Source organism: Anopheles bellator, chromosome 2, assembly GCF_943735745.2.
Source record: "Anopheles bellator chromosome 2, idAnoBellAS_SP24_06.2, whole genome shotgun sequence".
Taxonomy (NCBI): Eukaryota; Metazoa; Arthropoda; class Insecta; order Diptera; family Culicidae; genus Anopheles; species Anopheles bellator.
This window is the reverse complement of record NC_071286.1, coordinates 1,214,412-1,227,149: the sequence shown is the minus strand read 5'-3', so window position 1 is coordinate 1,227,149 and position 12,738 is coordinate 1,214,412. Positions and strand designations below refer to the sequence as shown.

Below are 12,738 nucleotides of genomic sequence, written 5' to 3'. Positions count from 1 at the left end.
TCCATCCAGAACGCATCGACCGAATGATTGAATGGCTCAACCAAGCGACGGCGTCATGCTGTTTTGCCCCTCAACAGATGGTAGCCCATCAAGCCATTGTTGAAAAAAAACGCTTCTCTCGCTCTTATGTTGCGCGTCCGGTGCCGCTGCTTCCGCTGCCGCCATCACCTTGCTTCGAAAGTGCATAATAACCCCGGACATCGCGGCTTCGTCGACCTTTCTCGTGGGCATCGATGCGCGCAGGTTCGCCTCTCGTGACTCGCTCTCTCGCTCTCGCGTTCTGTCTCTCTCGCTCGCTTCATCCGCGCCGGTGCGTCAGACACCTTATACGCGACGAGGGTCGGCGGTGGTGGTGGTGGTGGTCGTGCCCCAAAACCACGCGAGACGAGAGACCGAACCGAAACCGAAACACCTGCCCGAAACCATCTTCTCCTGTGAAGTTGGATAAAATTTTTGAAGAAAATGTAGGAAACTGAAACTGAGATAATGTGAGAATTGTACTACGGCCCGGCCCCCGACTGGTCCCCAGGGTGAGGGTGAAGACCGAGCGGGTGCGGAGGACCCGCCATCCGGTGCATTTCCTGCGGTGCATTGGCCGGGCGGTCTCCAAAAATTATACTATCACCACCAGTTGGGCGATCCCCGAAACTACGAACTTTTTGGCAAACTTTCGATGTCCCCCGCCTCGGTGTGAGTGGGGAGACCAAGCCGCGCGGACCTCACGAAGGCGCCGCTTGACCAACGACACGAAGTGCTCCCCAGCGAGAGGGCTCACGAGATTTCGTAAATCGTCCCCCAGTAGCAGTGTCGCAGGTTTGTGTGGAGGAATGCCATCAGTCGCCGCGCCGCGTGGTGTCCAGAGTGTATCACCCTTTCGGCTCGGCCGGTGCGCATGTACCGGTTCCGAAGCCCGAGGCTCGCTCCTCGCTTTGCTGCGGCCTGGTACTCAGATTTCACCCCACGCCGCTAGCAGAGCGCGATGCGAAGCAGAAAGCCGCATCGCTTCGCTCGGGATCACTTGACTCCGCCTCCGGCCATCCACCTAGAGCCGTGCCTGCTGCCTTTCCTACGCAGGTTTCCGCGAACCGGATCGGAGGGATTATCTGGAGCACTGCACTTGTAGCACTTGGCAGTATAAATAGCAAATGGGGCACTGCACCGGTGACCCACTCTTGGGACAACCGTTAGAAGCGATGGGGTTGACGCTTCCGCTGCTGGCGATCTGTCTCGGCTGCTGGCGAGTGGCCTCCGAAGCAACCGAAGGTAAGCACACGGCAAATAGAATCATCGGCGGACAGGAAGCGGTCCCGCACGAGCTCCCGTACCAGGTGTCCCTGCAGTGGAACTACGGTAATGACTCCATCCCACGGATGCACTTCTGCGGCGGAGCGCTCCTGAACGACCGCTGGCTAGTGACGGCGGCCCACTGCAATGCGACCTACAGTGCGGACGGGTTCATAGAGGTCGTGGTCGGAGCACACAACATCTCGGACTTGGCGGAGTCCCCGAGCCAACGGCGGAAGCTCGAGCGGCTGGTAGTGCACGAGGACTACTGCTGGGCGGTCTGTCCGAACGATCTGGCCCTGATCCGGGTGGAACCCCCGTTCGAGCTTGGGCCCCACGTCCGGCCGATTAGATTGCCCGGACGGAACGAGACGTTCTCCGGAAACGCCCTGGTCAGTGGGTGGGGTGCTACGGACCCGGCTCCCATTAATCCACAGTATCCCGATAAGCTGAGGGTAAGTGCCCGACTCTGTCTTGGCCGGATCCACTTGTTGACGACGGGCTGTTCCACAGAAAGCCGTGCTGCCGCTGGTGGACTTCGACACCTGCCGGCAGCTCTGGTACGACGTGAGCCATCTGTCCCGCACGAACGTGTGCGCGGGGCTGGACGATGGCTCAAGGTCCTCGTGCACGGCCGACTCCGGTGGACCGCTGGTGACGCTGGCAGGCGATGGTGGCGATGACCCCACGCTGATCGGGCTCGTCTCGTGGGGCCCATTCCCGTGCGGCTCTCCCTGGCGGCCCAACATCTTCACCGGGGTGGCGTACTTCATCGACTGGATCGAGCAGCACATGAACTGACCGAGGACCCCCGGGGGGGGAACACAATAAAGTTTCTGCTCTATTTTCATTGTTGTCGGGACTGTTGGGCTGTTTGTTTGTGATCGCCGCCAATTGGTAGGTTTGTGCTTCGTTTTACCCTTTGGCACCGGGAGCGCAGGACTCGCCGTGGATTCACCCTCGGCACCGGTTTCCAATACTTTTCCCACGGGTCGCGACGCCCGAAGAACAGTAACGTCGTGAGGAATGCGTTCGAGGTGCGCGATCGCAGTCGACGGCGGCTCGAGTCACGCACACCACGTCGAGCCGGCGGTTGCCATGGCGAGCTACCTGCGCCGAGGCCTGCGACCCGCGTGGGATTTGTGAAATTTTTCGTCCGAAAGATTTCGGACGAATTCCGAATACGGGCCGCGCCGTGCACATTCGGGCGTCGTGCACGCGCGGTGATGGCAACCCGTTCCGGCGCGCAGCGAGTGGTGAGTTGCGATGATGACGACGGCGGTTGCTCCGATTTCTCCAAGAAAATTGTGTGACTCGTTGGGGTAATGCTACCAGGCGGCCAGGTCGCCGTGGAGAGCGTGGTTCGGGAAGAAACGGACTCGCTACAAGAAGCCCTGCCGCATGAAGCCGTTGGAAAACGGTTCCCAGAGCAGAGCAGAGCCGCAGGAGGAGGAACCGGTCCGCAGAGGCGGACTCGAACAGATCGAAGAAAGCGGTCGAAACGGAACGATACGAAGACCGCGGGAAGAAGGGTTCATCGCCGGCACATGCGGTCCCTCAGGACCGCGCCGTGGCTGCCGAAGTTGTCTCATTTTTCCAGCGAAACTATCAACCGAAGTAACAAGTGCCGATGCACGACAAGATACCGTAAGATGGGACGACGATGGGAACTTTATAGGGAGTAGGGCGGACTTTCGGGACTTTAAACATGTGCTGAATTGGGAACAGCACCACTGGCGTAGCTTGATCGTTGTGAGTCTCGAAGTCATTCAACTATTAGCTAAACTATTGGCAGTAAAGTATATTCAAAATTAAGATTACACACCAACTACAGTCAAAGCGAAAAGCAGTTTAGCCACTGAACATTTCAATAATATGTGAAAAAATGAGTATATCTTTTTTTTGAATCGTTCTTTTGAGATGTTGAATTTCGTTCATTTTGCTCGCTGATAAAGAAACTAGAGTAAATCAAGTTATTTTTGAGCTAGATTTAACTAACTCTAGTTTTTATAACTTGATTTTTTACGTAATTTTATATTCAAAGGACAAAATTAAGGCCGAGAAACGACGAAGAAGATTTCACAAGACTTTACACCGTTTCTCAGCTGGTAAGATGAAAAAAACCTTTAAATATTGTAAACTAACCGATGAGGAACGTTGAATACTCATTAATATGAATTTTAATGATGAAAATACCAAAGTTATTGCAAAAATACTCGACAAAAGTTAAGCAGCAATAGTTAAATAACTATGGTTTATAAATAATTTTGGAGCCATACTATTGAAGCTCGAAGCCTCACGATTCAATTAACGTATAGTAAAGCTTTTTCAATCTGTCTAAAATATTCGACAAAAACCAAAATCACTACGTTGAGCATTTCGTGCATTTTTTTCGACGTAGTTTATAGAATGCAGACAAATCTGGTCATGTTTTCTATTAAGGCCAATTCAGAAAAAAATGTGATGAATTTTTAGTATTATTCAATTATCATTATGAGGAGTTGAAATATTCTGCTATATCGGATCTGCATCAGCATTAGGAAATAAATTAATTAACTAACAAATTAATTAAATAATTAACAAAATAATTTAACTTACTAAGGTCAATCTTTCATCCTCATATCTCGTCAAATCTTTTGTGTTCTTGAACTAAAATTCTGTTTGCTTTCCACTGTACCTGAGCTCAAAGTTCATTGATTAATTTTAAATAATGATGTAGAATAATGAAATTAAACTGATTCGTTGCCGTATAAGTTCCATTTACTCATGTTACTATCGTAAGCCAATGAGATAATGAGATAATATCCAACGTCTCATTCACACTGGGATCGGTTGAGTAAATTTTGTCCGTCACTTCAGACTTCCTGGTCACAGTGTGCGCCCAACCCCTGCCAATGACCAATGCGTTGAAAAATACAACACAAAGCCTGCTGATGCTGTAGCCCTATTCTAATTCTATCATAATTTGCATACAGCGGTTACCGGGGGGTGCATGAGCGCGGAGAGGTGCTCGGTGCTTGGCCTCGGCGCAGTTCCGATCAGCGTGTTCCAACTCATTCGGTGCGCTTATCTCTCTCGCTCACTCTCGCTCAGCTCTCTCGCTCACTCGCCGTCGTTCGCTTCGCCGGCTTCGGTTCGCGTGCTGCGGCCTCCTTCGGCTCCTGGTAGCCGCGTCGGTCGATTCCAAAATCGAACATGTGGTACATCGCACCGAACTCGGTCGGACTTTGCCGGCCGGCATCGTCGGCCCGGTCGCACCCGGCAAGGTCCAAGTCGCGCTCCCGCGAGGCTGCGCTCCTGGGACGATTGTCAATTTCAAGGCGTATTTGATGGGCGCGACGCGTTTGGGCGTGTTTTGCGAAGCGCCGTCCGTGCCCAGTCGTCGCCTTCTTCGTGGTGGCCACCGAAAGGGGCTGGCATAATGATAATGATGACGGAGAAACCCCCCCCCACCGGGACGGGCAATAAATCGGCACAGGTAAACGGGCGAGAGCGAGAGCGAGACGGAGCGGACGTCATGGGAGGGTTTGCAATAGAGTGCGGCGATAAGACGCCTCCGCAAGACGCAACACGCGCGTCGCAGTTCTTCGCGCTGCGACATCGGTACCAAGGATGCAGGATGCGCCCGCGGGCCCACCGCTGTTGCAGCCGCAGCGTCAACTATTGGTTTTATTGTCCGCGCAATTGGAACGGCCCGCGACCGGCTTCCCTTGACGTGGCCCGCAAATAAACAGCAGTAATTGGATTGGATCGGCACACCAGGCGCCAGTTGTGGCGCTTCTGCTCCGCTGTCATGCGATCTGGTGACCCGGTACGCCATCGCACATGGCGTACGACGCATGGCCGAGGACACACCACAGTCCAACACGCCCGGTCCTAACGATCCACCTACTTCATCGAGGGGTGGTGGCTAGGGAACGGCTCAATTGGCCATATCGTCGATGGAAGTGATCCGGACCCGAACCGCCGCCGAGGGGAACTTTGATTGCACTTTTCGTGCCACTCCCTCTTTCGAGAGCTGCGAAACCGTTCCAGGGGACCGTCTGCGAAAAGTTTGCCCAGCCACTTACGGTTCGTCTAGGTTAGGCCGCGATAACTGCTGAAGAAACTAATGCTCTGGCTGGCCGATGGCAAGAAAATCCGTTACAACGGTATCTTTTAAAGCGTTTGAATGATGGATTTGATGCCCTTAACCCAAGCCGACCTACAAAAGTGGCTCCGTGGAATACGAGGCCTAAGCGTATGAAATCGGATATTTTTTCAAAGAAGTAACATATTTTATTTTATTTATTTTATTCGAAATTTGTGGTCCCACCAGATACACAACATTCTGCTTTGGCCGAATCGATCTGGGGTTGTAGTCGAAGTTGATGGTCAGTCCCGTGCTGATCCATGATTCTTTTCTTTTTCGGGTTCTGAAAATTAGTCCATTTTTCAACGTCAGACCGATCCGCTGGAGAAATAACTTCCTTTGGTACCTGGCGAGCAGAATTTGAGGCGATTCTGAAACAGTTTGTTTCAACAGTTAGCAGAAAAGCAACGGTGTCCGCAAACCGTTATTTTCAGGCAAAAAAGTCGACTCGGTCTAATAACCTCTTCAAAGATAAGTTGCAAGCATTTTTTTTTTGCCAAAAAAGCATAATGAGGAGGACCAAAAGCTAGACACATCTGTTTACATAATCTCATTTGGACCTGCTAAAAGTACAACAAACTTCAAACCGTCGAAAGATAAGCTTAGAGCTCCGCCCAGGGTGAATCGAAACCCTCTGCATTCCGATGCCACTGTGGTTCGTCAGCATCACCCGTACTGGCCATAAATTCCCTCAGCAAACCAACTTTTGCCCGGTAAAAGTCACCGCGAGCCCACTGTTCACTCATACGCAGACACACACGCAACGTCGAGCCAGCCGCGGGTTGATTGGCCTCTCGCCGGGAGCTGGCTCTTTTGCGCATGGCTCCCCGGTACCGGCGACCGTTTTCCTTCCAAGGACATTGCCACAGCCATGGACGGCAACGCCGCTCTCTGTCGTGGCCGCGCGCGGCTCGGTACCCGCGATCGGCCACAACGGAGCCTAGACGGGGCCACCTACCAGCCGCCGTGCGTCCCTGGTCGATGTCTACCCAACGGTAGGAACAAGAAAACGAAAGTGAAACAAACGAGACGCCCCCGAAATGAGGCCATCCGACCCCCGGGTCCGACGGGCACGGACGGTTCAGGGTTTTTCCTTGTAACGCTTTGCGCAACAAGGTCCGCCGGCTACATAATCCCTGACACTGAACTTGAAAACCCGCTGCGAAAGCCCGCGCGCCGTGGTCGGCGAGCGAACCGGTTCCGTGGCCGCGCTCTCTGCTGGTTCGCATGCGTCCTTGGTAAAACTGCGACTCCCATGACGTGATGAAAACGTGACACAGCCACTGCGATGCCGCAGCGTAACGGTGGTCACCTATCCAGCCACACCACGAGCGAACCGAGCGCGACTTCGGCCCGGCCGGTCGGTGGCGAGCGTCCTGCTGACCGACCTGCGACCCTGGTACGAAGAAGTGAAATTTACGCGCGAAACTCATCCGAATGCGGTGGCCGCCAGCTCGCCACGGCCACTCGCTGCGCCGAGCGTCCTCCACTCAGCTACCAGGCGCCGCGGTCGGTGAACTGCGCAGCGGCGAGAGCTAGAGCAGTCCCGCCACGACACCATGGCAACGGCGCCTCCTTGAGTGGGAGCGCGATGGCGATACAGCTCGCGCTCGTGTCTCGTTTCTCATCTCACTTTCGCGCGCGCGGGACTCTCGCTCACTCGCGCTCGGACATGCGCCGTTCGGCGATGCACTTTGGCGCGATGCAACCAGCCGGCCCTTCGACGATGCTTCTCGAATGCATTCTCACTTATTCACTGGCACTACACTCGGCGCATGCAACGAAGGGCCGCGCCATTCGAAAGGGTTGCGCGTTGTGGCGATAGTTTCGTCGGCATAACTATCGAGTGGCCACCCATCCGACGAGGGCCAGAGGCGAGCCCTTCGCACGAGAATATTACGTTGGCGCGAGATTTCTACCAAGCGATCAGGCGATCGTGGGGTTGCGCTGCTACTAAACTAAGAACGGCGCGCGCAAAACGGGCGTCACGTTGCATCGTGAAGGGACTGCAGTTTCGAGGGCAATGGTGTTGCGTTATGCAAGTGACTCGCAATCGGATTGGGAAATGTAAACCTCGAAGCAATTTAGTCGAAGCATGGAACGGAACGGTATCTGATGGAAGCCTAATAAATTACTGTTTACCTATTTTAGTCTTTTCACTTTCGGAAATATTTTTTAAATATTAACACCACGTGAGGTGAGACGTGAAATTGAGATTAAGTGCCCTACTCACCTCACGATGAAGTGACCTCAGCTCATCATGCTCTGTTACATTATAATATTATTTTATTAATATTTCTTTTATTATATGCTTCTATTTTCGATTCGTAGAGTTTGCCACGAATGCTGCTCCAATCAACAATGGGGTAAACACTTCGTGTCTGAAGTGGGCTTTTAATTGACTCTGGTCACTCTCCGCTCGACAGGCAGTCGTGGCCGAGCGGTTAAGGCGTCTGACTAGAAATCAGATTCCCTCTGGGAGCGTAGGTTCGAATCCTACCGACTGCGAATCGCGCAACTTTTTTCTCCCTCGTCCTCTCTCCTATTTTAACCTAGCCGCAACTCTTTGTACCGTCTCTCCCCCCCTCCCTTTATTTTGCACGAAAACCTTACCCTCCCCCTTGCGGTGGCCGCCATCAACGTCTTGTGGCCGTACGCGCGTTACGACGAGCGCCATTACCCTTCGCTAAATCGCGCGCGGCCATCGCGAAGTGGGAAGCCATCTTTTCTCTCTGCGGCCGGCCACCGGCATCTTCTACTTGCTCTTGGCGGTCGCTTCGCCGGTGGTCGGGCCAGGTCGTGCGCCACGACACGACGATGGCAAAACAAAATGTCTCGTAACAACTATCCACGAAAGTAATAGGATCCGAGGAGCGACCCAGCTCCGGACGGGTTGCGCGACTGACGTCGTCGCGGCCAACTTCCCGCGCCTTATACGGGGGGAGGCGTAGTACACACACACACCCGCCCATATCCGTGGCGATCATCGGCGGGATTGCCGGGTACTTGCGTTGGCGGCGATTGCCGTTGGCCGCAGCGACACTTTTGGTTCACGCCCTCGAAGCTAGGCCACGCGGTTCGATCGAAGGTCGCTAGCAGGGGCGCAGGGACGGCAGCAGTAGGCCGCGCGGCTCCGAGGCCGCCGACAAAATTAAATATTAATTTTGTATTTTTGAGTTCCAAAAGTTAGTTTCTTCCAACTTTCGTAGAGTAAAATATGATGCGCATTCATTTCGCTAGACTAATTTCTCTAATTGAAGCCATTACCAAACAGTTCAATAGAATAGAAATTAGTCTAAGAGCCTTCAAAAGTGTTCGAAAAATATTATTTTAATTGAACAAATGTAGAAACCGTTCATCGAGAAACGTTTAATATAATTAAAATAATTGTAATACATCTGCATATTATTAAAAGCAATCCACACCACGGGAGAGCGCAATACTTTTCCTCACGCGTTGTGGCCACAAGGAACGTACGAGTCGATGTAGGAAATTCCGCGCTCGTCCGAGCTCTGCCTCCGGGTGCTGCGCTCCTGGTCGAGGCATATCGAGTTTTGTGGTGGTCACAGTGTCTCGCGTCGAGCCGCGTCCAATCAGCGTTGTCGTGCGGCATCATCTCGCTCCCCGTCGGGTTTTTGGGGATGTGGTAAGTTCCTACACGCCTTCCCGAGCCGCACGGTCCGTCGATAGGCGCATCCCTTTTCAACGCCCTGGCGAAGATGCGCTACTGCGCCGGTGGCCGGACGACGACATCCAACAATGCTCTACTTTTGCCAGGCGCGCAGGACCCGGCGAAAGTGGCTCCGGCTGGCCCCGGCCGGCTGGTCCGTCTGCCGTCTGCTGTCTCCGTCGCCGTCCGGGTGTCCGGGGGGCCCACCCGAGAACCGGTTTGGTAGACTCTTTCACTCTCACTCGATCGAGCCGGGCCCGTGTCGGGCGGTGGCACGATGAGCTTTGGGAGCTTCGGAGCCCAAAACTGCGCGGCGGGCATGTTTCGCCTCGGCCGAGAAGGGCGCGCACTTTGGCCCCAGTTCTCTGGCGGGTGGCTCCGTGTCCGTGGGTTTCGTCGAGGCTCCAAAGAGAGGCCCCGTTGAAAGGGACACCGCGTGCCGCGGGTTTCGGAGATATTTTAATCGGCGCCTTTCGAAGGCACCGAGCAACCGTCCCGTGCCCTTTGACCGAACAGGAAAACGAGGAATCGAGGATTCCCGGGGAAAAGCTTTCCATCCATCATGCTCACCCGCAGAGGCGCGAGCGGAAAGGCCAAAGCGAATGCGGCTACCGGAAACCGGCTGATAATGAAAAATCGATAACTCTTATCCAATGACGGCGGTTGCTGTTGCTGCGCTGCCGTGGCCCGAGGTCGAACGTTTTCTGGGGCCTCTCGGCACGGCCTTTGGGCTTTTCTGTTGCTTCGCTGGCGAAACTGAGAAACGGGAAGACACCGACCAAGGCGGGCTGCTTTAAAATAGACACGGAACGCCCCCGGGGGGGAAAATAGAATGAAATTACAATTATAGCTGACAGGCCACCGGTCATGAGGCTGGCCAGAGGATCCGCAGAGAGGAAAGTTTTGTGTCGGAATTCGCTGCGAAATTCCGCGCAAGGTCCGCACGAGAAAGAGAGGTTAGAACTGGTGCTGCTGCTGCTGCTAAATGCCAATCAATATTTGGCTGATTAATGCCCGGGTTGCCGGTGTTTGGCCCCTTTTTGGGGATGTTGCCAAAAAGCGCTGAAGCCACGCTGAACATAAGGACGAGCAAAGGACGAGAAAGTGGACCACCGGCGAGAGATGGCGCATGATAAACGGTGCCGCAGCGCTTGGCTATTATATTTAAATTTTTCTTACGTTATCGTCCCGATGGCCAACGCTGGCTGGGATTCAGTAAGAAGATGACCCGGGGACGGTCAGGATAATCCTAAAGGCTAGCTCATCTAGCGGCAGTTCTTGGCAGCACTTTTGGGCGGCATTTCCCTCAATTGAGACGAGGCCATTCTGAGCAACTTCCCTCAGCTCAGGTGTTCGGCCACGGATATGCAATAGTCATTCCGCAGGATAAAAGGCCTCGGAGGAGCATTTGGCACAACGTCCGGGGATCGTTCGTGTCGGGTGGCGCAAATTTACACCACGAATTATCATATGAAAGAACTGGGCGAAAGGGATAGAAAGGGGGCCACCGCCGTATAAACCCTATTACATATTAAGCTGCCAAGCTGTGCGGGTGCGTTCGGTCCCGCATTCTGGCATCCGGCTGGCCTGCGAAACACCCACCTGATTGCGCAATCGGAAGTGGGTTTTATTATTATTTATATTGGCATTATTGTTGGGCGGCCATTCTTAGTGCAAGAAGGAGAACATATTGCAAAATGCCATTCCCCGGTGGTCATAAATCGACGGGTTCGTGTGTATGGAAATGCAGGCCGGTTGTTCTGTGGCCGTTAAGGACAGGGTGTCACGTACGCGAACGCAACGCAGATCGATGAATCTCGGTTCGCAAGGCTGGATCGATAGGCGAGGTGTCCACCCAGTCCCCGGATTGGTTCATTAAAATTCACACAGAACGTCAAAAGAAATGTCGCGATTCACGCGCGATGCACTCTGCAATCCTTCCGGGGGACCGGGACACCTTGACGGTGACTCCGGACCGGAACCGGAAGAATGCCATAAAATCGTATACACGATACGGTGCCCGGTGCCACTTTTGATGTCCTCGCCCGCCCCAGGATCGTGTGGAATCGACCGGAACTCATGGTTCCGCGCGACTGGCAACACAAATATCCGCCATTCGGCCCAGAGAGCACCGGCGGACGGCACATTTGCCACCACATTGGGTCCCCAATGCAGCCGGAGTGTGTGTGCCCCGGGATGGGAAGGACATAAAAATAACCCTCCGGTGACAGATATAGAACCACAAATCGAAAGAACTCGGGAACAGCTCGGGTTATTGTTATGTGGCAAAGACACACGATGGAAGTGTATCCAATCTCCCCGAGAATGGGGTTCGATTTTCGGTGTCCAGCTCCTTCGGGGATTAGCAGCGCCCGGTGGAGGCTAATGATGGCGCAGCAGGAAGTAATGTCGCTTGAAGGACGCCCATTCCGGGACGTAGATAAATGAAGCCGTTCCGCTCGCTTGGCTCGAGCCGGGCGACATTTATGGTGATTTCGTTGTGTTTTCCTTAGTTCCCACGGCACGGGCCCAAGACACTGGAACCCCAGACACTGGGGCCAAAGGGAGGGGGCCCTTTCTCATTCATTTGGTTAAACTGATGAAAGATGAGATTGGACACAACGGACGGACCGTCCGGGACAGAGATTGCTTTATCGATTACTTTGCTTAGACCGTTGCCGGAAGCAAACGTACGGCGGTGGTGAGCCTAATGCTTATGATGTACTGCGACAGTCTCCGACCCGGTCTGGTTTGGAGACATTGTATGCCAGGTAATAACGAGACCGAAAGCTCATGAAGTAGATCAAGCGAAAGAACATCAAAACGGGAAGCTCATTGGGATGACGCAATCAGAAGCATCAGATGACGACGTCTTTAGGTGCTTATGGCCCCATCTCTTGTGTTGCAGGAAAGTAACAGGAAAAGAAACCCGAGGCATAATAAAACAATATCTGGCGTTGCACTAATTGCATTTGAAATTTAAACACGCTCACGCTGCCTCACGAAACAATGCAAAATTTCGGTTCGATTTCTTCGTCACACTAATTAATCCACCCGCGGAATGGCCCGGCTTCCTTACTCTCTGGGGGGAGGAATTGTGTTTGCTTTCGCCCACCGTTGCCGGATATTACTTTCCCAACCCGGAACGAGAGAGGAAACCAAAGAAAAGCAATAGCGATTGTTCGTGTCGGGAAACGAGACGAAAGTGTCCGAGTCGGTCCAAAACCGGGACGCGAAAAGTTGCAAAAAAGTGCCGTTGCGGGAACTCAATAAAAGCGCCCCTTTTCTGCACGTACATCATTTCGGTGGTCAATTATTTTTGGCCATCAAAGATAGTCGGTCGGCTTTCGAAAGCGCTTAACACCCACCTGGTTAATCGGATTAATTGACCCGATCCCCCCCCGGGGACGGTTCGCGTGGCTCAACTAATTGATCGTGATGCGCCTTGCCGTGTTCCGAGCGTGACAAACTGTTTGGCCAGCGAAAGAGAGACATTTTGTTCCATTCGATCGTAATGTCGGACGGATCCTTGCGACGAGCCCCAATTTATCCTTTTCTGGTGCATCGTCCCAAAAGCGAGAGACTGCGAATGGCGAGCAAGAAAACTCCTGCGCATATGCAATTCGCACAGCACACATCTCAATCGGGGCGG

The 12,738-nt window shown here is 53.4% G+C and overlaps 2 protein-coding genes and 1 non-coding gene across 3 annotated transcripts in view; all 3 read left to right on the top strand.

Moving 5' to 3' along the window:
* The first annotated feature begins 1,283 nt into the window (after positions 1-1,283).
* On the top strand, positions 1,284-2,085 carry LOC131211614 (trypsin-1-like). Its single transcript, XM_058205168.1, has 2 exons — positions 1,284-1,739; positions 1,798-2,085. Exons 1-2 carry the CDS (start codon positions 1,371-1,373, stop codon positions 2,083-2,085), a joined length of 657 nt encoding a protein of 218 aa, XP_058061151.1. The 5' UTR covers positions 1,284-1,370.
* Positions 2,086-6,704: 4,619 nt separating this feature from the next.
* The window catches only part of LOC131211609 (microtubule-associated protein futsch), a 44,715-nt gene continuing 38,681 nt past the window's right edge, over positions 6,705-12,738 (top strand). Inside the window, exon 1 of the mRNA XM_058205162.1 lies at positions 6,705-6,815. Within this exon, the coding sequence (XP_058061145.1) occupies positions 6,705-6,815 (111 nt within the window). The remainder of the gene's footprint in view (positions 6,816-12,738) is intronic.
* Positions 7,843-7,924, top strand: Trnas-aga (transfer RNA serine (anticodon AGA)). The gene has a single exon. It is a non-coding gene; the product is annotated as a tRNA-Ser (tRNA).

Bases quoted from the DNA above. Each gene is read 5' to 3' on its own strand.
- LOC131211614 (XM_058205168.1), top strand. From the start codon at position 1,371: ATGCACTTCTGCGGCGGAGCGCTCCTGAACGACCGCTGGCTAGTGACG. The intron at 1,740-1,797 runs GTAAGTGCCCGA...GCTGTTCCACAG, and splicing joins AGTATCCCGATAAGCTGAGG to AAAGCCGTGCTGCCGCTGGT.